At 40.8% G+C, this 26,011-nt stretch overlaps 1 protein-coding gene across 1 annotated transcript in view; it reads right to left on the minus strand.

Moving 5' to 3' along the window:
• The window catches only part of epha6 (eph receptor A6), a 159,915-nt gene that overhangs the window by 25,773 nt on the left and 108,131 nt on the right, over positions 1–26,011 (minus strand). Inside the window, exons 6-8 of the mRNA XM_029458658.1 lie at positions 15,013–15,137; positions 14,066–14,228; positions 10,102–10,210 (exon numbers count right to left, since the gene is read on the minus strand). Coding sequence (XP_029314518.1) covers positions 10,102–10,210; positions 14,066–14,228; positions 15,013–15,137 — 397 coding nt within the window. The remainder of the gene's footprint in view (positions 1–10,101; positions 10,211–14,065; positions 14,229–15,012; positions 15,138–26,011) is intronic.

A 26,011-nucleotide genomic window follows, 5' to 3' on the forward strand; every position in this document is an offset into this window, starting at 1 on the left:
TGTGATGTAGCACAACTTGTGGATCTCACATCTGTGAAGTTTACTGCTCACTCATGGACATTCTCTGACAACAAGCACAGATCAATGCTGCAACGAATATGCAAGTGTTTTAAGCAGTACTCTCTCTAATGGGCGGAAGATCCTGGCTCCAGAAAGACTGAGGGCCAAATATATGAAAATGCCAGTGTCCACTGCGTTCATTAAATGTGCCCCTTACGCACCTAGGATTGCATCAGTCTTGATCTGAAATGAGAGTTCAGTAGGATTTCAATTGGGCACTTGTCTGAAATTTCTAAGTTCATAAATAATTTATTTAGTGATGCTGCATAAAAACACTAATAGCGTAACAATATATATATATATAATATATATATATATATATATATAATATATATATATATATATAATATATATATATAATATAGTTCAAATTAACTTCTGAAAAACAAAACTTTCTCTTGTGGAGTGGAGCAGTTTATACATTGACAGTTCAACAAACGTGTGTGATAGCTCTATTTTAGACATTTTAGCATTGTCAAGATGGTTTGGTACAGGTCAACAGCGCAAATATGTTAAAGTTCACCAAAGTTAAATATTTTGTGGATTTACTTTGACCGCACAATCGATTTCACTGAAATAAATGGATTTTGATGCAACATTTTACTGTTTGAAAACTTTTAAAACCAGGCCTTTTGAAAACAACATCTAATAAATATCAAATGTGCTAACACACATATATTAATGTAGGCTGATAAATTGTTTGTAAAATAATATCACCACATGTCAACACCCAATGCTCTAAACAACTGCAGCTCCCTGGAATACTTTAAACCACTGCTAATGGCTCTTAGTAGAGGGTCCAATTCAACAGAAAAGTTAATAATGTCAGTTAGATTTTAGAGACTCTGAATCTGTTACATGATTTTAAATGTCAAAATGAAAGGCCCTGTGTAGACACACACAGGCGTTTTGGCTTATTTTGTTGATTAGATCTCTTCAGAGGGCTGAGTGTGTGAACAAGCCGGGCTTGATTGACAAGTCTCTGATCCTCCTATTAGATTTGTTGAACCTTTAAGGGGGTGATAACTTAGGCGTTTATCATTCTTATTGGTTGATGAAGCTGGTGACTTTACATAATTTTCCAACATAGTTGTACCTTGTCTGTGAAAGCACATGGGGCTGGATGTGTGAAACAGCATACAACATTATATTTTTGATGTCTTTTTGACAAGGATGAATTTGGATCGCCAGAAATTCTAGCAAATGGTAGATTTTTCCAAATTACAATAGAACTATCAATTTAGTTGAATCTATAATCCGTCTTGCTGACATTTAGATTTCTGTAGAATAAAGGTTAATTTGAGGTACTCTTTCCCACCATAACTGTCCTGTGGCTCATTATATTCATTATATGCACATGCCTTCAGATGCTGAACTTTTTTTATGCAAATCTGACCCTAGCAAATCATGTGAACCCTTCTAAATTCAGCAGAATGTGCAATCAACCACAATTATCTGCTGTTTTTATGCAGTCCTCTCTGAAATGCATACAAGTCTGAGTTCACTGCTGATGTGTGAAGTGTGCCTAAGACTGCAGGCAAATTGGACTGTAATGTCTCTGTTAACATGCAAAATCAGACTTTGATGTGATAAACATTACTAGCATATTTGTTTTACCAAAGATGACACCAAAAGAGAAACATGTGAAGCATTGTTGATAGAGATTGATCTGTTAATGATTTGATTTAGTTTATTTGCATTAATAGGGACCAGTCACAACATGTTAGCATCATCATATCTTTCAAGAGGCTATAATCAAGTTTTTTATAATATAAAATGTATTAATTGATAAGCAATGAGGTAATGTTAAGGGGGTCGCTCGTAGTGATGAACCTACAGAGAATTATTACCTGAATCTGTTGCTCCCCTCTAATTTACAGAGCTGTATTGTGATTTTGAGCCTACAACTTTACTATTTTGGTTCACTCTCACCGCTCTCATAGAGTTATTTCCGGTTGCAGCAGGCAGCTGCTTTTGTGAAATAGCTCTAAAAACCCTCTGTTGACTACCTGTTCAGCAACAAACAGCAGACAGAAACAGTTAGTGAGTAGCTGGTGAACATAGTGGAGCATATGGCAGCTATAGAGCCAGATATTTCCTTCAGGAGTTGGTGGAGACCAAAACAAGATAGTGAATATTGGACTTCCCAAGTTATCAAATGTCAACGTTTTGTCGGTACCCTTTAGCGTCTCTATAATGCACCAGACTTTCAACTAACTCCATTGTAAACCCATCATCGGCAATATTAGAAAGGTCAGAGCAAGTTTTCTGGAAGTCATGTGACAAGCAAATACAGGACTTTTACCCAGGAGACCGCTGTCCCGTGTGAAAAGTCAATTTTGGATCAACTTAAGGTGATGATATGTGTCACGCGTTCCACCCACTATTAGTTTGTTTTCATTTGGTTTTACCTTGTCAGTAATTCTCTTATCATTTCAGATTCTGGTTCATCCTCACTGCCTGCAATCAACTTATTCCCCTCACCTGGTTTCCACAGCCCATCTCATGTGATACAACGCCATGAGCAACAGCTAATCTTCATTATGGAGAATATGCAGGCGATGTGTCTTCGCAACGAGCGTAGCTTTGCGTCTCTCGCTTTGCGTCTCTCGCTTTGCGTCTCTCGCTTTGCGACTCTGGTTTCGAACTGTTACAAGGTGCTACTATGTTCTCCAAGCTCGACCTCCGCAACGCTTACCATTTGATGAGAATCAGGGAGGGAGACGAGTGGAAGACAGCCTTCAATACTCCTAATGGACATTATGAATATCTAGTCATGCCATTTGGTCTCACCAATGCTCCTGCAATTTCCAGGTATTAGTCAATGATGTTCTTCTGAATCTGCTCAACGTATGTGTCTTTGTGTACCTGGATGACATTCTGATTTTCTCCAAATCTAAGCAGGAGCATGTGACTCATGTACACCTAGTTCTCCAGAGGCTTTTGGAGAACCGTCTGTTTGTGAAGGCTGAGAAGTGTGAATTCCACACGTCAGAAGTATCGTTCCTGGGATTCATCGTCAACACAGGTAACATCCAGATGAACCCGACCAAGGCTGTCACTGACTGGTTGTTTCCTTTCACACGAAAGGAGCTTCAACGTTTCCTGGGTTTTGCCAACTTCTACCGGAGGTTCATCCGTAATTACAGCTCGGTGGCAGCTCCCCTCACTGCCCTCACCTCCCAGAAAGTGCTATTCCGATAGTCCCCTGTGGCAGAAGAGGCCTTCTGTAAATTGTAGTTACGTTTCAGTTCAGCTCCCATTCTCATATTCCCAGATCCCACTCGCCAGTTTATCGTGGAGGTGGATACTTCGCATATCGGTGTGGGGGCAGTTCTTTCTCAGCGATCGGCTGAGGATCCAATCCAATGGTCAGGCAGAGAGAATGAACTAAGAGATGGAGACAGCTCTACGCTGCCTCGCTTCCTGCAACCCCTCCTCCTAGTCTAAGCAACTCTTGTGGATCGAGTATGCCCACAACACCCTTCCCAGCTCTGCCACTGGTCTCTCACCCTTCCAGTGCTCTCGGGGTTACCAGCCACCACTCTTCCCAGCACAGGAACGTGAGGCCAGCGTTCCCTCTGTGCAGGCGTTCGTAGGTCAGTGTCAACGCACATGGAGACAGGCTTCGCCTCACACTCCTGCGCTCTTCAGAACGTTACCAACGGTCCACCAACCAACGTCGCATTCCTGCCCCCCTGTACACTCCGGGGCAACAGGTCTGGTTATCTACAAGGGATCTACCCCTCAGAGTAGATTCCAAGAAGTTGGCTCCCCTTTTTGTGGGTCCGTTCCCCGTCTCGAGGGTCATCAATCCTGCTGCTGTCCGTCTTCGTCTACCGCATTCCATGAGGGTTCACCCCACACTCCATGTATCTAAAGTCAAGCCTGTTAAGAGAGCCTGTTTCATATATTGTATTCTGCCTGTCTCTGTGTCGTGCTTTTGGGTTCAGGTCCGTCGGTTCCAGCGAACCTTACAATATGTGAATGTTGTGCTCACAACTTAAAACCACTGCTCCCAAGTGGCACGTTTTCATTCAGTTTTAATGGATCCATTTTGTAGTTCTAGTATAGTATAGTATACAATAGTTCATTGTGTTTAGTTAACTTTACACTATTTTAACAAAATATTTGTATTAACTGATTGAATTCTTGTGTTTATGTTTGTTATATGTTCTTTAGTGCAATCTTACAGTAGATTTGGTTTCATTGTCTTACTATGAGTATAGTTGCATAATTTTCTACATTTAAATATGTCCCTGAAAAACAAATATATAGAACATATGTATTATGTGAAACAGTTCAAGGCTGTGTGGCATTGAATATTTCTGTCTGTGCGTGTGAGAAACATATATTTTTTTATTCAGTTACTTCAAGGTGAAATGGCTCCAAAACCTTATCAACTTTACACTTCTGAAATAAAGTCAAAATAAATTCTAACATGTTCACTCACACAAACAGTCTTTGCCTTTCATTCCTTCTCTGAATATTTATGTCCGTGTGTGTCTGGCCATAAGTGAAGTAATGGTATATAATAACCATAATCATTATAAGATAATGTAATCTAGGCTGCTGTAAAAGTCATTCTGATGAGAATTATTTTGAGTGACTATGCACGCATCTTACTTCATACACAGACATTTATGTATTCAACATCTGTGTAAGGTCAGATCTAACTAAACAATCCTGCAAACATTATGCCAGCTTTCTTCAAGATGTATTTTTCATCACTTCAATTTAGAGGTATATGTGGCAGTGGGGTGTGGTTAGGGCGCCGACTGCTGGGGAGAGACAGGAGTGTCCCAGCTGGAGGCCAGACAGCTGAACAGCCTTGACCAGCCCTATCGGCTGCCCGAACACAAGAGGAAAATTGTTCAGGCGGAGCTTCATGCCATGCTGGAAATGGGAGTAATAGAAGAGTCCAGCAGTGCTTGGTGTTGTCCCAGTTGTGCTGGTCCGCAAGTCCGACGGGTCAATTCGGTTCTGTGTGGACTATCGCAGGGTTAATGAGGTGTCCAAGTTCGACGCGTACCCAATGCCCCGGGTCGACGAACTCCTGGACCGGTTGAGCACGGCTCAGTTTTTATACGACACTGGATTTAACCAAGGGTTACTGGCAGATTCCCATGTCTCCAGAGTCGGCCTTCTCCACTCCGTATGGCTTATACCAGTTTGTGACTCTTCCGTTCGGGTTGTTTGGAGCCCCAGCCACCTTTCAGCGGCTCATGGACCGGGTTCTGTGTCCTCACTCTGCGTATGCTGCGGCCTACTTGGATGACGTGATTATACACAGCGAGACGTGGGAGCAGCATACGCAGCAGGTGGGGGCAGTGCTCGAGTCCCTGAGGAGCGCGGGGCTCACAGCCAACCCGAAGAAGAGTGCAGTTGGGCGGAGGGCGGTACGGTATCTGGGGTACCACTTGACCACATAAAAGACTGCCGCCATTTCCGCCTGCTCGGCGCCTAAGACGAAAAAAGAGGTCAGGAGGTTTATGGGGCTGGCCGGATACTATTGTCGGTTCATTTCGGGGTTCGCGGAGCTGACCTGCCCCCTGACCGACCTGACCCGAAAGGGTGCTTCAGATCCGGGCAAGTGGACGGAGCAGTGTCAGCTGGCGTTTGAGAGGGTGAAGAAAGCCCTTTGTGGCGAGCCACTACTGTTCTCTCCTAACTTTGCTCTCCCTTTTGTTTTGCAGACAGACGCCTCGAACAGCGGGGTGGGAGCCGTTCTGTTCCAGGAGGTGGAGGGGGTCGACCGCCCCGTACTGTACATTAGCCGGAAGTTGGCTCAGCGGGAGCGAGAGTTAGCTTGCGGCCGGCGGGCTCCCGACCTGAGTCGGGCGGAGGGGGTGTCTGGCAGTGGGGTGTGGTTAGGGTGCCGGCTGCTGGGGAGAGACAGGAGTGTCCCAGCTGGAGGCCAGACAGCTGAACGGAATCAGGTAGTCAGTCACATAATAAATGCATGGTGATGGCCTGGTTCTGTTCTCTTGCAGTAGGCTGGGTCCCAGCAGCGAGGTCGTTTGAAGCCACAGCCCAGCGGTGACACAGCACCACAGTGCAGGAGAGCCGCAGAGCCGCGGAGCAGCCGAAGCACCTCATCATTCCCTCTACTGTGGACAGGTGTAGTCCACAGTATACAAAGCAAAATGTAGCAAAATGTAATACAGCCCTTTGTAGTGTAAGTTTCTACACTTCCTGGGGGAAATATTGAACAACTATACTGCGAGGTAAAATGTATGCAGCTTCTACAGTACTCCTGTCCGGCCCGCGTGAGGACAATCGTAAATTATAACAAATATGTATATATGTATATATATATTTTTTAACACTACCCTTTTCAAAATAAAAGCAACACCATTGTGTTGCGTGCATGGTGTAAATAACTTTCTAACTGTGTTGCTATTATTTGGAAAAGGGTGCCGTTTTTCTTTATTTACATACGCGCGCCGCGCGCGTGAACAGCTAAAAATAATGCTGGCCGGCTAGCCCTCACAATATCCGCTCACGCCAAAATAAGACAGATTGATACAGAATGCCGCATTTTCAAGAAGACATGGACTGCTAAGTATTTATTTACAGAAGGCAAAGGTAACGCCGTGTGCTTAGTTTGTGGTGCGCAGGTCGCTGTGTTCAAGGATTACAATTTGAGTTTTTACAAAACATTGCACATCCAGAGATGCAGCTGTCAAGACAAGTTATGTCTTATCCCACAAAATCGCTAGAAAAAGTAAACTGTTTTCTGACGGAGAGTTTATCAAGGAGTGTTTGGTGGATTCTGCGGAACTGTATGTCCGGAGAAAAAGGAGGCATTTGAGAAGCCATGCAGTCAATGAAAGGGACAACAACATGAGTGATGTGTTCACGGAGGTAAATGCATGTGTGGACAAGTTGGGACTGAAATGTGACAAGCTGGCAGGCGTGACAACGGATGGTTGTCCAAATCCGACGGGGAAAAATGTCGGACTTTTGAAGAGAATGCAGTATGAAGTGACAGAAATGAACCCTGAACAGAAATGGGTATTTTTGCATTGTATTATACATCAGGAAGTGTTGTGTAAGTCAGTTCTACAAATTAACCATGTTGTTGATGTTGTAACTAAAATAGTTAACTTCATCAGGGCAAGAGCATTGCATAACAGACAGTTTTGGAGGAAAATGAGACTGAACATCGTGACATAGGCTACCACGCCGCTGTCAGGTGGCTCAGCCTGGACAAAGAGTGTGGGACCTGAGAGAAGAGAGTCAAGACTTCTGTGTGAAGAAAGGAAAAGATGTCCCACAGCTTTCAGATGTAGACTGGATGACAGGCCTTGGTTTTGCTGTAGATGTGACTGCACTAATTAATGAACTAAATGTCAAACTGCAATGCAAGGGCCTTTTTGTGCATGAAATGTACAGCGCAGTGAAGGCTTTCATGAGAAAGTTGCAGCTTCTCTCAAGCCAAATGGAGGACAACATTCTCACCCACTTGCCAACACTGAAGGAAGCCACACCATCAGCTGATCACCTCCAAAGGTACTCATCCATGTTAGAAGCACTGCATGGTGAGCTTTGGAGGCGATTTCAAGACTTTAAAACAGTTGAGAATGAAATGCACATGATTTTTCCCCATTTACATGCAATGTGGATGATGCACCCAGTGATGTTCAGCTTGAACTCATTGACCTGCAGTCTGACACACTTCTGTCAGAGCACTTTAGGTCAGTCTCACTGCCTGAGTTTTACTCTTCCCTGAAAGAGGAGAACTTTCCACACATGAGGAGACATGCTCAGAAGATTCTGGTCCTCTTTGGATCTACCTACATATGTGAACAGACATTCTCAGTGATGAAGTTCAACAAATCTAGATACAGATCCTCTATCACTGATGATCACTTGTCAGCTGTCCTGCGCATATCCACCTCAGACATTCAACCAGATTTCAGTGCACTTGTTCAAGCCCAAGACAGACTGGATGTTTCTCACTGAACAAGTAAAGTGAACTGAATAACATCAAAAACACTTATTGCTTTTTGTATAAAGTTGATTAATTGCTTATCTTTACATACTGTAAAACACCTTCTCAGTATTGGTTTGTGAATTAACATGTTAAAAATGAAATACTGATGTAATGATTGTTTTTACTGTTTATTACTTCTCTAGGAGTATTCTATTTGAGGTTCCTATTTGACCCACTCCACAATTTCATATATTTATTGGAAGAGAATATCCTTATTCTTTTGATTACCAGTAGCAGCTAATCAAAATATATAATGTACTGCTTTTTACAATGGGAGAAAATTAATATTGAGCAGAATTAAGTTCAATTTATTGTTGATTCGGCCCTGCAACACAGCTCGGGTTTCTCATGTGGCCCCTTGTAAAAATGAATTGCCCACCCCTGATCTAGATGAATTGCAGTGACATAATGGCCCAATCCCAATGTCCCAGTTTAGGTCTTGGACCATGAACCCTCAGGTGGTGGTGATGGCTTATTGGTCTACTGTAGGGGTGTCAAACTCAATCACAGAGAGGGCCAACATTACAAACTGGGACTATGTCGAGGGCCAAACAGGGTAAACATTTATTGAACAGGATAGACCAGTGTTTCTCAAACTTTTTCAGACCAAGGACCACTTAACCAATAAAAACACACTCACAGAACACCTAAATCCCCAAATATCCAAAAACAATAGGGGCGGTGCTGTCGGAGCTCCGTGCGAGGGAGGGGTGCTGTCACGGACCACTAGGTGTCATGCATTGATTTAATTACCAAAACCGATGGGCCAGTTATGATAGACATTACATTTTCTCGCGGGCCTTGTGTTTGACACCTGTGGTCTACTGGTACGGCTTCCAAATACAACACCAGATGTGTGAGTTCAATACCAGGACTGCCACCATAGTGCCCCTGAGCAAAGCACTTAGTTGCTCCAGGGAGACTGTCACTGTAGTTAGTTCACTGTAAGTTGCTCTGGATAAGAGTGTCTGCTAAATGACCTGTAATGTAATTTAACTGACATCACTTGGTAAATGATTGAGTGTGAGAGGCTGCAAGGGCTCGAAATGGTATAAATATGAATAAGACAGCACTTATCACATATACATAGACATATCACTTTACCTTGACGATGTGTTGGTTTCTATTTTACGTTTTTTAGTACTTGATTTGGATGTGATTCTGGCTCTTGCCTTACGAGACGAGGAAATGGTCAAATAATCAATTTATCCATTTTTGTCAAAATTAAATAAATTAATCAAAATGAAAAGAAATGGTTTATAAATATACATTTCATGTGTATTATAGCCTATGTTTGGATTCCTCTTAATTCATGTGTTTTTTATGTAGCCTACAATCTTTAATCCTAAATGTTAATGTTGTGTTTCTGTGTAAATTGAGGCTGAACACCCATGGGCTTTCCTCTCGGTTTACCCTTTTATCAAACGCCTCTGGGCTTCCCCTGGTAATCCTTTGTTTAACGTCACAAAGCTATAAATGGTGGGCAATTCCCTCTGGTAAAGTCTTACAGAAAGTGTGCATTAAGGGCTCAAAATGTCTTCTGGAGAGTTTTCAAGCACTTGACGATTTGACAGCGGGACAGCCCTAAACCCTCATGGATTTTGCAGGAACACGCCTCCATGTCTGTGAGTCTGAGTGTGGACATTGGGATTGGGCCCATGAGAATATTTGGACAAATAAGGGCTCTTTACACCTGCACATGTGTGAGTTATTTTGGCTGATTTGACCTCTTGTAAAGGGGAATGGGGCTATCTTGAAAATTACCTAAGAGCTCAGATTTAGTCAGTATATAAAAGCCTCTGCAAAAGGATTTGGACCATCACTTTACAGTAAAACTCCACTGAAAACTCCACAGAAAAAATAATAAGATTTGTACCAATATATCAGAGGCAGAGACTGGCTGGTTGATTTGTGTGTCAACTTAATATGTGGGAAGGTACATGAGTTCAAACTTAAATTAAACAACACCGTAAAGTAGCAACACAGTGAATGACACTCTCTTTGCATATAATGAAATCAAAGCTTTAGTGAGGTGACCTTACCTTCCAGTGATCAGGAAGAAGAGGGTGAGGATGACGAGGAGGGTGAAGCCACCAACCGCTGCTGTGACGATGACCAACACCTGGCCCTGGTCAGAAGCAATGTCTGATGCTGAAGAGGGCAGAAAATGGAGGACGGTTAGGGAGAAGGGAAAAGATGTAGGGTTGGGCAGAGAGGATGTGGAAAAGAAAGTAAAGAAGAAGAAGGACCGGAGGATGGTGGGAAAAGGGAGAATGGAAAAACGATGTGAAAGGGGAAGTGGAGAAGTTGAATGTAAAGAGCGAGGTACGGATGATAAAAGCAGTGAAGAGAGAAAAGAAGGAAATTAGACTTGAGACAGGATGAAGTGAGAAGAAAGACCGCACTTTCATTCAACATCATCTTAAATATTCCTCTCCATCAGTACACCATACATACATAGACCATGTACACTCTCTTGATAGGCAAATATTACGAGGGAGACGTTTGATCGGCTCTTTGTAATGCAAAAAACCCTCCGTCAGCTTTCGCACTGGAATGATTCATATGCCTGCTGCTGTTTAATTAATATTATTCATTCATGAAATTGTGATTTAGTCCATGATCATTTGGTTAAATTGGGCCCATTTGATATTCATGATTTTCCCTTTTTCTGTGTCTTGTCACAAGGCTAACGAATCCAAGATAATTGAAAGATGATTGCTATTACCAAACTTATTTCTATAATATTTCATGCTTAATGAATATGAATTGGAGATCAGGGTGCGTGGTCGCTAGCCCAAAAAGAGACGCTCATGTGTGGGTTTATACAGTATTTGGGAGTCAAGAATGTGTGTGTGTATGTGAGTGTGTTTTTTTGGATAAAAGTAATTACAGACCACTCAGAGGGAGGGAGAGTGAAAGTGGCGGTGGCCAGATCACACGAGACAATTCTCCCAGGCGTCAGCTTCACACACTCTTCACATCACTAACTAAGCAGATGTGTTGGAATGCTGCTGCTGCTGTAATGAGGTGTGTGTATGTATGTGTGTGGGGGAGAGAGAAAGAGGAGTGCGGCAGAGGACAGGATGAAGAATGCAAGGATAGTGATGAGGAAAACGGATGACAAAAGAGAGGTAAAGACAAACAAGAGAGAAAGAGAGAGATGGAGGTGACAGACAGTGACTGACAGGTGGCCAGACAGACTGACAGGGAGGGAAAGAGCGACAGGGGCCAAATCTGCTTTCTCTTTCAGATAAAAGGCCAGGCAACACAAAGGCTTGGCCGAGCACCGTCTGATCCGCAGATAAAGCAAAGCTCTGCAGCCTTGGAAGGGAGAGGGCTACTGTGAAGCCAAATAACCGCTCAACAATACCTGAACAAACATAAAAGGACAGCTGGACCTTTGTATTTTATGAGTAGACTTGCAATAAAGCTACTGCTCAGACACACAAAAAATATTGATTCAAAATACAGCGAACATCAAGGCTGTTTTGTCGGACCCTCTTGTGGATTGTATTCAATTCTTCAATTGCTATTGCAACTAATATCCTGATCTTTAAGGGGTTTAGGGTTTCTGAATGGAACCTATATGAAATTCATGCTTTAGGGAGGCTAAAGGTTATGGCTGCAATGCAATCACAGTTAAAGGCTACCAAACAAAGAGTTGGGGTGAATTTAAGCATTTTACAATTAAATCAGTTGTAATCAAAGGTATACAATGTAAGAAATGTAGCATTTTATATACCTGCAACTATAACAATGCTTTAACTAACATGTTGCATTAAAAGTAACTATTTGACTAATATATGATTTACACAAATTAATTAACTAATTAATGTCTAAAATGTTTCATTTAACATATTTCAATCAACTGCACCTTCCTCTGGTTGGGTTTTTTTTTACGGAAAAAGATTGAACTATACATTTTCAATACACACCTAAGTTGATTAAACTACTGCAATTAAAATATCTTATTAAAACAGTGGTTCTCAACCTTTTTTGGGCCAGCGCCCCCCTATCCATTAGGTACCTTACCGCCCCCCATCAAATAAAATGTAGGCTTCCTGTTTGCCTCCCCTGAATTCTAATGTTGATTATTATTCTGTTTGTATTATTCTAATTATTATTCTTAGTATTTATAATTTATATTACATATTGATTATATTAATTTAGTATTTCAATTCTTATATTTTTCTTATTATTAGGCTGCTATATTATGTTATTATAAAAACTCATATTCTCTGAGATTTAAGTTACATAATAACATTTCAAAATAATAATAAATATTATATTATTAAACAAATGTTTTGTTGTTTTTACCTTCAATTGCCCTGATACACCATGTACCCAGGGAGCAAACAAAGACATTTTATTCAGGAGTGTTAAACAAATGCAACGGTAAAAAGATTCAAACTTTAATCTGTGTCATAGACTGCAGCCAATCAGGGTCAGGCATTCAAACTGTAACCGGTGTTAAACACATGCAGCCTCAGAAATGTGAAACAATTTGCACTCTTAAGTGATCCAACGATAAACGAGCACAAAGCAACAAGTCTGAGGCGCTGCCCCCCCCCCTCCAACGGAACCCCGTGTATTATTTTATATAAATATATAGCGCCAAATGTGCTCTTTTATGAAATAAACCAAATGTTTATGTTATTTATCTAATTTATGTGCACGTTTCTGTGTTTACGGCGATGCTTTGCGCATTCACATTCTCTCCGTTTCGCGAACAAACGAGAGAGGAAAGGAGAGGAGTTTTTTGCTTCAGATTAGTTGTATTCATTGTGTATCTTTGGAATAACATTAATGCTTTCGAGCAGTGGTGGCTGAGGGGAACGGCACTTGTTTTTGTTTTTCAAGCAGCACTTTATCACTCATTAAAAATAAAAGTCTAGAAACACACAATGTTAACTTTATTCAAACGCACTCGACTCGTCCTTTCAGCTCGTGCAGTTGAGCATTTTTTGCGTGTGTTTATTAATTACCTCGTGGGCTGTACACACAAACGCCCCCCAAAGACACATAAACGCCCCCCTTTCTAAAATATTACTTCCAGCGCCCTCCCAACGTCCTCTGAACGCCCCCTAGGGGGCGCTCCCGCCCCCGTTGAGAACCCCTGATTTAGACAAACCTTTTTCCTGAATAACATTGCTTAGAAAATCAATCCAGAAACCAAAATTATGAGAAACTATGGGAATTGTTTAAAGGATGACGTGAATTTGGTAGCTTCTTGCAAAACTTGCCTGTTCAGCAGCTAAATAGCTTCTCGGTGCTCTATCACCATTTTTTTTTCCTTCCTCCATACATTTCCCAAGTTCTCATGAATTAGTTGCTAGTTGTAATGCTAGTAGAGATGCTCCTGTTGGTGGGCTCATATCCAGGCTTATTTTTTGCTGTTGTGCTCTTGGTGAAGGCTGCCCTGAGCGCTGCTCCATGAACTTCATCTGATACTGAACTGCTGCTTGCCGCCTGCTGCTGCTGCTGCTGCTGCTGCTGCTGCTGCTGCTGCTGCTGCTGCTGCTGCTGCTGCTGCTTCTAAATTGTTATTTTCACGCAAAAGTCTTTACTGGGCGTGATACAGACAATAAATGTGCTGATTGATTTTGAGACTGCTAGTGCTTTTGCTATTGTCTGTTCATTCAAGGTGGACTAATAATGGATGGCTGACCCTTTTCACCAGCATTTTCCCGACCTGACAAAGACTGAGATGTTTTGTGTGCTGCCATCACTGTAAGTGATTTCTGCAGACTTTACCTTAAAAATTCACTCCGATTAAGAAAAACTGCCATTTAACCCTTTAACCTAACATAAACCATGATCTTAAACCCAGACCAAAGACCTCATTTTATTCTATTTGTTTGCAGGGTGAGGCTCAAATATATGCTTTGGAGGATTTTTCATATCTTAGCTGTCAAAAGAAATACAACTACACATTTCACACAAAGACAAGACAGATGTATCCCTCCCCAGGAATAAGTGCTGTAGACGGTCTCAGGTACTTACAGTCTCCTGTAGTTTTGTATTCATATTTAGGAGTGTAGGAACTGTATCCAGCTGGTGTGCGGGTGCGTACGCAGAAGACGTACCAGGTGGCTATTTTTAAACCTGAGATGATCACACTGGGAGCCTTGGTGCGCGTCGACGAGTAGCTCAACTGCTCATGTTCCTGTTGGAGAGAGTGGATGATGATCAAATCAATCCAAGCGATTAAGAACATGTTTTGACTATTTACTGTCTCTTTCACTACGGCGGCTGCTGAATGCACAACCAGTGACTTCAAACTCGGTCACTTTTGTGGAAAAGAAACACAAGCAATAGAATCATTCTTTTTGAAAATATTACTAGAGTTGTACTGCATATATATCATTGTCGTTTAAAATAATGTTGTGCCCCTAATTATGCAGAGAGAGCATACATTAATTGTTTATTCAGCTTTAAAAGGGTTATTATTTGTCCTTGGAAGCATACTTTGAGTGCTTTATAATCATATAATTGGTACTATAGACTGTATTTGTGCATTGGGACCCTTAAACTTCAGGAAATAAAACAAAGTGTTTTCTCTTAGGAGGAATGGCTTGGGCCATTATTTAGACTGATAAGATGAGAGGAGCTGTTGCAGATGGCTATTATTGAAGTTCAGCCAAGCTGCTCATAGTGTATTTCTAACTGTTCCAGATAATGCTGTGCTGCACTAGGATTGGGCTTACCTCTCACAATTAGCTATGACAAACATGGGCACTCACCCCAAATGTAGCTTTTGCACTTGCATCCAGTTTCTGGAAAAACAATTCAACTCAAGAAGCTAAATGTTTTCTTGAAATCTCAAAGTTCTGGTTTAACAAATTGTATAATAGTCTAAGACCTGATCAAGGATCACAAATATGGGTGTATATCTACATACTTCCAATCTATTTTAGACTGGATCTGGACATAAGCAGAAGTAACTGTACCTTCTCATAATATTTGATCTCATAGTCAAGGATGAGCAGCGTTGTTTGTTCGGGTTGCTGCCAAGAGAGAGCAATGCTGTTTGGAGAGGCCCAGTCCTTCTTCAGACTCCCAACCAGAGACGGACCTGGTTTGAATGCAAAATACACAGCTTTAGCTTAAATGTCTTAACTATAGTCGCAAGAAATGAATGAGTCCGGCCATCTTTGATGAGTATCCTGACAAATAAAGTGAATACAATTTATATGGTTATTTATTTGTTCAACACAGGTTGGCACACCAGATACTTTTTTACACACTTGGCCTTCAAGTGTGTGCAAATATAAACAGCTGCAAAACAAATTAAAATTCACAAGCTAACTAATTTTACATGAACGATTCCCCTCCGATAATTTGGCGCTTCTAACTGCTTTTCCACAGAGAAATAGTTACTGATAAAATACCACAAACCAAATAGGGCGTGTTGCCGAATTCTATATGGCAAAGACTGAACACCGGTCCCTGCAGCTAAATGTGTGCTTGATGTAGCTCTGCAGTTTCAAGGTGACATTGGCATGATGTGGCATGATGCGCTAAAACCATTCGGCTACGTGGGTGCTCTAATTTATCTAATTCTAAAGATACACAAGGAGAAATACAGGACAATGCAAAGTTTAGAGGCCAATAAGATGAATTAATAAAAGTGACAGAGCAAATAAACCATTTGTGAACTGTGTTGTTTATGTTGCAGGTTGCTGACATGGTCCATGGATAATGGATTACAGGGTTAGTACATTCAAATTAAGTTGTAATACATCAAGTTAATGTGAGTTTATGCAGCATGTTGTTTTTTTATTGTCCAACTAGTGCATTGCCCGTATAAAACATGCCTATTTGGAAACATTACACAGTGTGTACATAACACACTACAAATGAATATGTCCCGTAGATCTGAAGAGCTTGCACTTGGATGCTCAACAATACGATGAGCAGTTGTCGAGAAAATTGAAGGACAGACACACAGACTCTTTCCATTTTAGCTGGATACTTTGGTTTAGAGCGAAATACCTGTAAAAGTAATGGCATCCCTATTACCTCAGCTGTCGTCTGTGACAATTACCAAGAGTTAGCATGCTAATGTGCTAAGCAGTAAGGTTATGGCCATGTTGAACATTATCTGCTAAATATCAGCATGCTAACATTGATATTGTAAGAATGCCCCCCCTCCGTCGCAGCATTTGTAATACAGGTAGATCACTTGGACCTGGTCATTTTAAAAGTAGCTCACAAGCCAAAAAAGTGTGAGCACCCCTGATCTAGGGAGAACCAGTTGACCTCAGCAAGCAGTCAGTCAGTTTGATAAGAATATGCACTAAATACAGAGTGAGGAGTTTTTCTATGATGCAGCCAGTATATAATAAGGCTGTATATTAATAAATCAAATGGTTGAGCATGTGTTTGCATCCACATGCAGGAGATGAACACATATCCACCTTGTCAGCAGTAATTATCACACTTCCATGCTGATACTCAATTATTGTATTTCAAAATAGGCTGTAATAATTTCAAGTCTCTAGAAAGAAAAAAAAAAACATCCACACAGCTATTGCTTCTCCCACAATATCATCTTGTTTAATTGAAAATAGGTTGAGAAGGCTACATCTTCTTTTCTTGGATGAATTGCATTAGCTTTGCTCTATGAATTTCTGCTGGGTAAATAATTGCACTGAGCTCCCAAGAGAGGTCAGCAGATGTAAGTGCCATGAGAGCCATTATTGTATATTATATCATCTAATGTTACAGAGCTGACTCATTATGTGGATATAAAGTATAGGCCTGCTTTTCTCATTTGTATTAAAAGTAAAATGATGCCACTGACACTCCCCCCCCCCCATTTCTTCTACAGCAGTGTGCCTTGGGAAGCTATTTGCAGTTCTCACTTTATCTTAGGCTGGGTATTGGGAAGCATAGGGGATAAGGGACAGGGATTCAGGATTTTGGGGGTTGTGAAAGAGAATCTTGGGCTTTGGGATCTGGGGCTGGATGACATGAGAGCTGTGGCAGGGGCTGCAGGGGTTTGAGCTTGTTAGCCAGAGACCTACTGCTACTAATCTGATAGAAAGTGAACACCTCTGTTCCTTTCATCCCTCTCTTACTTGCTTCTCTCTTTTCCTCACCATCAGGCCTCTTTTTATCCATTTACTCTCCATCTGTCGTTGGCTTTATCTCTTAATTTCTTCAAATATGGTTTTAACTCTCTGTCCTCTGCTCCTTCCTTTTATGCATATCTCCAAGTCTCCCTCCCCACTCAGAGTGGGAGGACATTTGCTATTGGTATATTAGGAAGTGGGAACTCAAAAAGGTGATGAAGTTTGAACTTGGTTGGAACGGATTGGGAGACATGGAGATTTAGTTATGACTTTAAAATTATGTTTTGCAGGAGAAGAGCAGAACTGCTCAAACTCAAACAAAGTTCAGTTTTCTCCCATGGTGTGCTGTGGTTTAATACTCTTAAGTGGCATTGTGATGATATTGTATTATGTTCTAAAATGTGGACAACGTGTGTTAGCAAAAGTTAAACGGACAACTTTCATTTCACGGAAATACTTCACAAACATGTTAGACATTATTCAAATGCCCACCTCACGATAACTGTGATTACAAAATACTAGAACATACAGTTAATCAAGCAACCAACAACTCAGGTCAATAAATTGAACTGAAACAAAACGTAGTGACGGATGAAAAAGGGCTGGAGGGTTAAGGTGTAAAGTCTCGAGCAGCATCCAGCGCTTTTATATTGAATGCATTGTAATGCTTGGCTTCTCCTTAATAACCACCAACTTAATAGCCATTTAAAATTTGGTAGGTTGTCTCAAATGTTAGCAAAAATAGAACAACTTAATATCATGCGTGAGTGAAAACGGCTGCTAATTTTGCATAATCAGCAAGCTCAAAGGGCAGGATGTGTGTGTGCTGTATGCATAAATGTGTATGTTAGAGTTAACTCTATGTGAGTCCATGTGTGTGTGTTGTAATCTTAGAGTATACGTAGAGTTTTTTAATAATAACACAATAACCCAATGACGCTGACATCGTATGAGGTGATATTACATATAACCTCTCATAAACCCATTTCACTCAGAACGTTCTCATATACTCTGCTCCGTCTCTCCTCAGTTACGAAGAAAATTCATCTCAGGGGGATTTTATCTGATCTAACTCTGTATAATGAACCACTCTGTTAAAGCTGCGACGTTGCAAGGTTTCCCTTGCTGCTTATACCAGCTGGGTACAACGGTGGCGGCAGGGCGGTATAGTTTGGGGCTAGAGTCATGCAGTGAAGGCATCAAACTAAGACATGGCAAGGTGCTTGGCATCTGCTGTTAGCATATTGGCCCCTGATAGGGAACAATAAACACAGCCTAAATACAATCTCCCTCTGACTCACAGATTCAAATCAGCCTCCCACCGCAAGGCACTGCACAATGCACACTTACACAAGCAGTGCAAGTAAACAATGGAAACACAAAGTGTAGAGCTGATGAGTGTAACAACAGTATGTTTGTTGGAGAAGTAGGACCACTGACTGGCTGGCAGAAAATAATAACCCGTAGGAAAGCGGCAGCTGTGCTTGCACGCCAACACATCATGACACAATAAGAAATTATTTCCCACAGCAATCATACAAAAGCCATAGTTGCTCTAATTGAGACCTAAAGAAACATATTTATATAGTCTATTTTTGACTTCTTAAACTCACAATGTGCATGTAATCTTGTGTGATCTAGATGCATTCTGGGTTATTTTACACAACAAATAGAAGGAATATGTGCTTTTGGACAAAAATTATTGTTAAATAAATTGTACAATAAATAGAGTACTAGTATTGGTCTCTTAAAAATGGACGAGTTATTTGTCTAGATGTAATGTAAAAGACATTTGTATAAATAAAGTTTGAGGAAGAGATGCCCCAAACCTGAACGGACTGTAACAATGCATTGCTACAGTGGAAATTCATCTATATGAGTAGAAACTATGCTTTCTATTGTGGACATATTTATTTCAACAATCATCAGAACATCCTGACATTGAAGCATAGACATTATGTGGTCCCATCAAAATTCAGAACACAATATTTCCACTGAGACAAATTGTAAGTTGAAACACACTAGAAACTACAGTGTCTTTCTCTTTGTGCATTGCGGTTGCATATTTCCAAAGGCTGGAGTATGAAACATATCACTGCCTCCAGATATCTGCAAGATACTTTGAGGATACAGGACACGCAGCAACCGTCTTTAATGATTGTGTATGTGTGCTATTAGAGCTGCAGCATGAAATTTGCCAGAGGAACTCAGGAACATTGGAAAGCCATTAGAAACACCAGTCAATTACGATGCCCGATGGATGGATTTTCCAGTCAAGCGTGGTTAAGCTAAACATAAACTAATGGGGAGTCTTTAAATGAGCTTGACCTGCATATGATTTTAATTAGCTTTCCTGCCCTAAAGGCTTCCATTAACTGTTTGAAAAATCAATAGAGCCAGTATTGATGCTGTGCGAGAGCTTAAACGATGTCCTAACACTCTACTGATTCACTGCTGATAGAGTGAGAGAGAAACACACAAACACAATATAGGTGCTCTTGTTTACAACAGTCATATTGATATGTCTGTCTCTTTTCTAGGTGTCTGCTTGTGTTTGTCCTGCGGGCTGACCCAGAATGGAACAAACACAAACATGCACAAACATGCCGCACAAATATTCAAGTCCCCTGATTTCGATTGGATTCAAATTTGTTAAATTCAATACCATTCGACTCAAGCGCCGCCTGCCATCGACAAGTACGTGGCGTGCTTCAGAAGCACTTCATTGTTGCTTCAGGGAACTAAGGGAATGAATGAATGAATTGAAGTTGTCTACAATGTTACCACTGGGACCTCAAGTAATCAGTTGGAGCATTGTCACATTTGTAGAATCTATAATGTGTGTTTGTCTGAACGCCTGTGCGCAACCGTGGTTTTATATGTGCCGCTTTTACAAACCGCGAGACAAAACTGAAGTGACATGGGGGTCTGCTTTGGGGACTATCATCATAACCCTTTATTAATGCAGGAGGTCATTCCCATTGCATCTGCTCTCCGCCATGAACTCCATGCATAAACACAAAGACCACACCACAGAGACCTGATCGCCAAATAAACTGTTGGATCTAAAGTCTAATTATAGAGTATAAATAAGTGACTGATCTGCTCAACTCAATCAAGCAGTATAATTGGAATTGTTGCCTCATTAGCACTGACCTCTGTGGTATCCCAGAGAGTCAAATCTCCTTGCAAGAGTCAAATCTCCTGTTTTTTGGGACATCAAGATATGTGTTTAAGGAATAATTTCACATTTTCAGTTCTTGCTGATACTTAGATGATACCTATCTCATATGTCTGTGTATTAAGTATGGAGCTAGAGAGAGGAAGTAATTATCTTAGCTTAGCATAAAGACTGTAAGCTCCAAAGATAAAACCCCCACTTGCTGGGAAAAAGAACGCGTTGTCCCCCTGAATATATCATTGTAAACATAACTATATCATTTTAATTAAAATAATAATATGCACTGACAACACGTGTTCTAAATTTAAATGCAAAACATTCAGTTTTTCACACGCATATGACTCACAGTGGTTTGGTCCACTGCCTAACATGCCCCGAGGCAAGAGGGAATGAGACGGCGCCTGGACGCAGGTGAAAGATGACTAGATTATCATAGTTTAAAAAAATGCAGTTTAGACACACATGTCTCACACATAGACACACATTGCATTCAGACCTGTTCAAATAAGTCATCACTCTGTTTTTTAATGTTAGTAAAGAATCCTACACTCTCTCTCTCTCTGTCTGGACTCAGTGTAACAGAAGTATCACTTTAGTATCTCTAAAATGCACCTCAATTTCACAAGTGAGCGATAGAGTCTTTTGGAGGCACCTTTAGTGTCCCATTCAGGAATTTCTCTTGAGAATTTTTTATGTTTATTGTCCCCCCTCAACAGTAAAATTACATATCCGCCTTTGGACACAGCCGTTGTTATTAATAGCTTACATATAGAGTTTCTATCCATTTCACCAAGATATTTCTGCTGTGCTTGCAAATTTGCTAAAATAACTTTTGGGAGCTTGAGATTCAGAGCTTCAGTCTTCAAAGATGATACTGGTCATTGCATAGCATCTGTGAATGGTACATACAGTGCCTGCTTCTGAATCCATTCCAACTGTGTATCTATGGTAGCTACACATCCCTCCCCCCATCTCCTTTGCTACAATCTCCATATAAAGTGCTGCAATTTGCTGGCCAATCGTCTACAGCAATCTCTCTCCCCACTGTGGTGTTACGGGCTTCTTTTTCTAGAGCCATATTGTTGCTGCCTGCAGTCTCAGACAGGAAAAATGGATGTGACCCCTATGACACTAAATAGCTGTCAACCGGATCTAAACTGGGACAGTTTCTTGTTCTCCCTCGGTACACCTGCAATCCCCCCTGCTGTGGTGGCTGTCTCTAGTATGACAGTAGAGAAAAGCTCCTAAGCCTCCTTTGCCCCATCCAGATGGTGGATACAACAGTCACACAGACCATTTATCATGTGTATCTGCTGAGTACAGGGAGTTAACAGGTAATTAAAATCATCAGTCACGCAACAAAAGCAGGGATCAGAGAAAGAGACCTTTTTGCAAGTTAAGAGCTATTCCCACCCTTTTTATGTGGCTTTAGATTGTGATAGGAGAGTAGAGACTGAGAAAATAAGAGTAGGGAAAGTAACAGAAAAAGAAGAGAGGCAAATCAAAGAAACCTAGTGAGACACAGTCTGACTTTGGATGGTCTTTGACTTGCAAACAGCCTGTATCATTTAAACCTCTGTCTTCGTATTGACAATCTGCACTAAAGCAGTGGAAGAGAGAATAAAGGACAGACAGACAGACAGATACAAAACGAAAAGATGTGTTGTCTACTGACTCATGGAGGAGGTTTTTCTGCTAGCTAGCCTGTCTGACACTCCGAGGTCCCGTCTTTAATAGGGTCCTAGCTTGACTCTGATCCCTCTTGTTCCCGCTTAATGGGGACGTGGAGAAGCAATGACGTGTGGGAAAGGCTGGTGAAACCGGCCCTATACTGGCTCACCACAATCAATACTCATTTGGCCTCCACCTCTCTTTCCCCAAAAGTAATTAATGAGAAGAACGGAAGTATCTGGCCGCTGACAGCTGATTTCCCTGCCGGTCTCTGTCCTTAACACCCTGTCCACTTCTCAGGCTGCTACTTAAAAGCTTCATTATGGTTGAAACCAAGCATTCAGTATTGGAAAGTGACACAGATATGGGCAGACACAGATGTTCAAGTGCATAATGTTCTTTTAGGATAAAAACCTAAAAGAAGTGTCATTCTCCCCAGTTTAGAGTTGTTAAATAAAAAACACATGCATTTGTGCTTGTTCATTCTACATAATCACAGCATCATTATCCTAACCATTGATGAAGAAATATGTGGAAGCATTTTGGACAATCAATGGAAAAATTGTGGATACACTAAGTCTGTTAATTCTTCAACACAGGAAGAGGATATGTAGGAAGGTTTCAATCAAGAGATTTTTCCATGTACTCATATCTAAACAACAGAATAGGCAGTTTCCCAATGACAACCAAAACGACATATATGACCATTGGAGAGACGGTTTGCAGCTTTAAACACGTGGTTAAAGTTGTAAACCAAAGCACTTGGTTAGGTTTAAGATCATCGTTTGGGTTGAAATAAGTATCTTTGTTACAAAGATGAGGTTTAGACCGTAAATTGAGTATGTTGCATACAGATTTTGACACTCTTTATACTACGTCACGTGACTTCCTCTTTTGCTCCCGTCATAACTACTCTGGCCACTTGTGGTCACCGCCTAACAATAAACATAGACATGGGTCATAATAAGCTGCTTGCACATATGACCTATACGGCTGTTTTATTGGTGGTGATAGTAAAAAAATAAAAATAAAAAGTCACAGTCCTAAACCATACCATTTGCCTTTGACTTGAATTTATTGGCTATAGGGATGGTTTTGATGACTAGAATTATGGGTCTCATTCGGAAAATCTACTTTTACATAATTTAAATGATGTTTCATCGGGTTCCTAGAGACACAAGAACCAACAGAGTGGTAAATAAAATACTGTGATTTGTTACTCATAAATATAGCCCTGCATATCAGAATAGAATACAAACTTTCAGTCAAAATCTCTTTGAATAGGAATGCATAGGGAGAGAAGTGGAGTGGCACTGCAGTGGAGGTACAGCATAAATAGCAGTCAACCCTCCTATAGCACCAAGAGCAGACTTACTGCAGCAGAACACACAGCAGGCAATACGAGTGGCAATATGCTCTTTCCTATAGAGCTCATTTCAAGCAGAGCCATTCGTACACAACCCTGCTGTCAAAGTCAACCATCCTGGAGTTAAAATAGCCCACACAATTGATACAGCACTGTGTAAATGGGTCATAAAGGATTGCTTGAATACAGAAGAAAGCATGGACTTTAAAAGCCCTCATAATGCACAAGGTGACAGTAAACATGTTGAAGAATAATGCAGTTCCCATTTGGGCGAATCACTCGCAACTTCTACAAATGTTTAAAAGGTCACAGTTCCATGTTTTCTATGGAACAAAGAAAATGCCATTTTGCAGGCATGCTTCTAGTACCTGTTAACATTTTTGTTGGTGTGGTGCCTTACATTGGTGGGCTACACAACATTGTTTTACTTGCATGTACCAGCAGGCAAAAGTGGGAGAAACTGATACTTAAGAAATAGAACATTTTCTGACTAATCAATATTAACAGACTATTGCTCACAGAGGCACATTTGTAGAGTGAAGAAAGTGCACTTAAAGGCTAAATATTGCCTCTACAGCACTTACGGATTTACAGTTTAATAAAAACTCTAAAGCGAGAAGAACATACAAACAAATGCATAAGTGGTGACTGACATTCAGTCAGTGTTTCAGATAAAAGAAAACTTGTTAATTGTTTCAGTTGTATTTGATGTCACACTCTGAATATATTTGAATACACTGTAGAAATTAAGTATAAATTGTACGATCTCAAGCAGAGTGAGTCTTCAATGGTTGTTAAAATGTAAAAGGTCTACAGAGGTTGAAGTTAGAACTGCTGTCATTATGAATGGTTTTATGGAGTGAGGCTAATGCAAATTCATTTAAATGAAATGTAGCGACAAAAGGCATCGGCAACTGATTTATATAACTTTCAGAAGACAATGGGGCTGCATTCTTAGGAGGAAATTTAACCCGAAGATTGAAGAGGGGATTGAGGTGGGAGTTGAGAGAGAGAAAACTTCAGAGAACATCCATCAGGATTGCAGAACAATGAATCCAATCACTCTGTATTAATGAGCCAATGCTTAAAATAGTTCCCGTTGTGAGGTGAAGTCAGGGGAAATGATCTTTGCAGGGGGGGAAAAGCTTCCTGATAAAAGTCTGGGCATAAATCATTTTGTGGAGTAGAAATAGCTAATCTCCCCACCTGCTCTGAACACTGCTGAATAGCGATGCTGGGGAATAGCTATTCTTAACACTGAATAGGTGACTGAGAGAAGCTGGCTTAAGACATATATATTGCTACACACAACACTGTACATGTGGGCAGCTCAATGACGGTCTTCAAAACTTAACGCACAATGGTGAAATCCAGCATCCAGCCACCGTCCACCAATACTGAATGACTTTTTGAACATTTTGAGTGATAGATATTGTAACTATTTACTCATGGCTATTCCTGCACGGGCTGTGTGGCGTTTCAAATAGAGGTGCAACCATACCAGTGTTTCCCACATATAGACTTTACTTGGGCGGGTAGTCCAGGTATTGACCCATTTTAGCATTTTTATTTTCATGATCATGATTAAATAGTGGACACTCTCCCCTCCCCGTACCTGCTTGCAATGTTTTGCAAGAAGGGTCGCCTGACATTTGCACATGCTCTGGAAAGAAACAGAGAGAAGAAGACAACTGGCCATGTTCCTAAATAGAATCATTCTGGAGTTCACGAATGATAATTATCATAAGCACCTCTGCACACATTTGTTCAACGCAAGTTAACTTTGCTAAGTTGTTCGATGCATCTTTGTTTCAGACTGAAATATTTCAACAGTTATTTACAGGATTGCCCTGAAATTTGGTACAGACGTTTATGTGCCTTCCACAATTAATTGCAAGAACTTTTATGATGAGTTTTCATCTGGTGACATCATCAGGCAATTTATTTATTTATTAAATACTTACGTTTATGACCAAATACCCTCAAAACTAATGACCATGAACCTCGACTGTACTTTTTATTTAGTGCTCATTAGCAAATGTTAGCTTGCTAACATTCTAAACTAGGTAAATATTATATCTGCTAAAGCATGTTAGCATTGTCATCGCAGGCATGTTAATGCCCTCCTGTACCTTCAACACATGAAGAAAAGCTTATTCAGGAAAAGGAATTGCAATAGACCAGTGAGGGTTGTTAATCATAATAAATGGCATATATCAAATTCCTCATCTCTGTCCCTGAACAAATTACCCATTTTTTAAATTATGCTTGTCGCTGGTGTCAGCACCCGCAATGCTATGACAAAAAATACGCCTTGGGGCCATTTTACATTGCACTAAAGCATATCAATTACTTGGAATTCATACTGATCTGTCAAGTAATTCATACAAATCCTTTATGTGAGTCCCTAAAGTTTGTGTTAACTGTATGACTTTGGCCCTAGCCCACCCTATATGACGTTACCCATATTAAGCAGGTTCGTATTTGTATGCTGTAACCTGAATACAAATAAACAGATACAAGGCCAACATGGGCACATATCTCCCTACTGGGCCCAGCTGTGCTAATATGCCCCTCATCACCTCATTTTCACTTCTTCTAGCCCTTATCACCTCTCTATTTCTCATTGTCCTCCATAACAAAGTATTCCCAAA

The sequence above is a fragment of the Cottoperca gobio genome, chromosome 21, assembly GCF_900634415.1.
Source record: "Cottoperca gobio chromosome 21, fCotGob3.1, whole genome shotgun sequence".
NCBI classification, from domain to species: domain Eukaryota; kingdom Metazoa; phylum Chordata; class Actinopteri; order Perciformes; family Bovichtidae; genus Cottoperca; species Cottoperca gobio.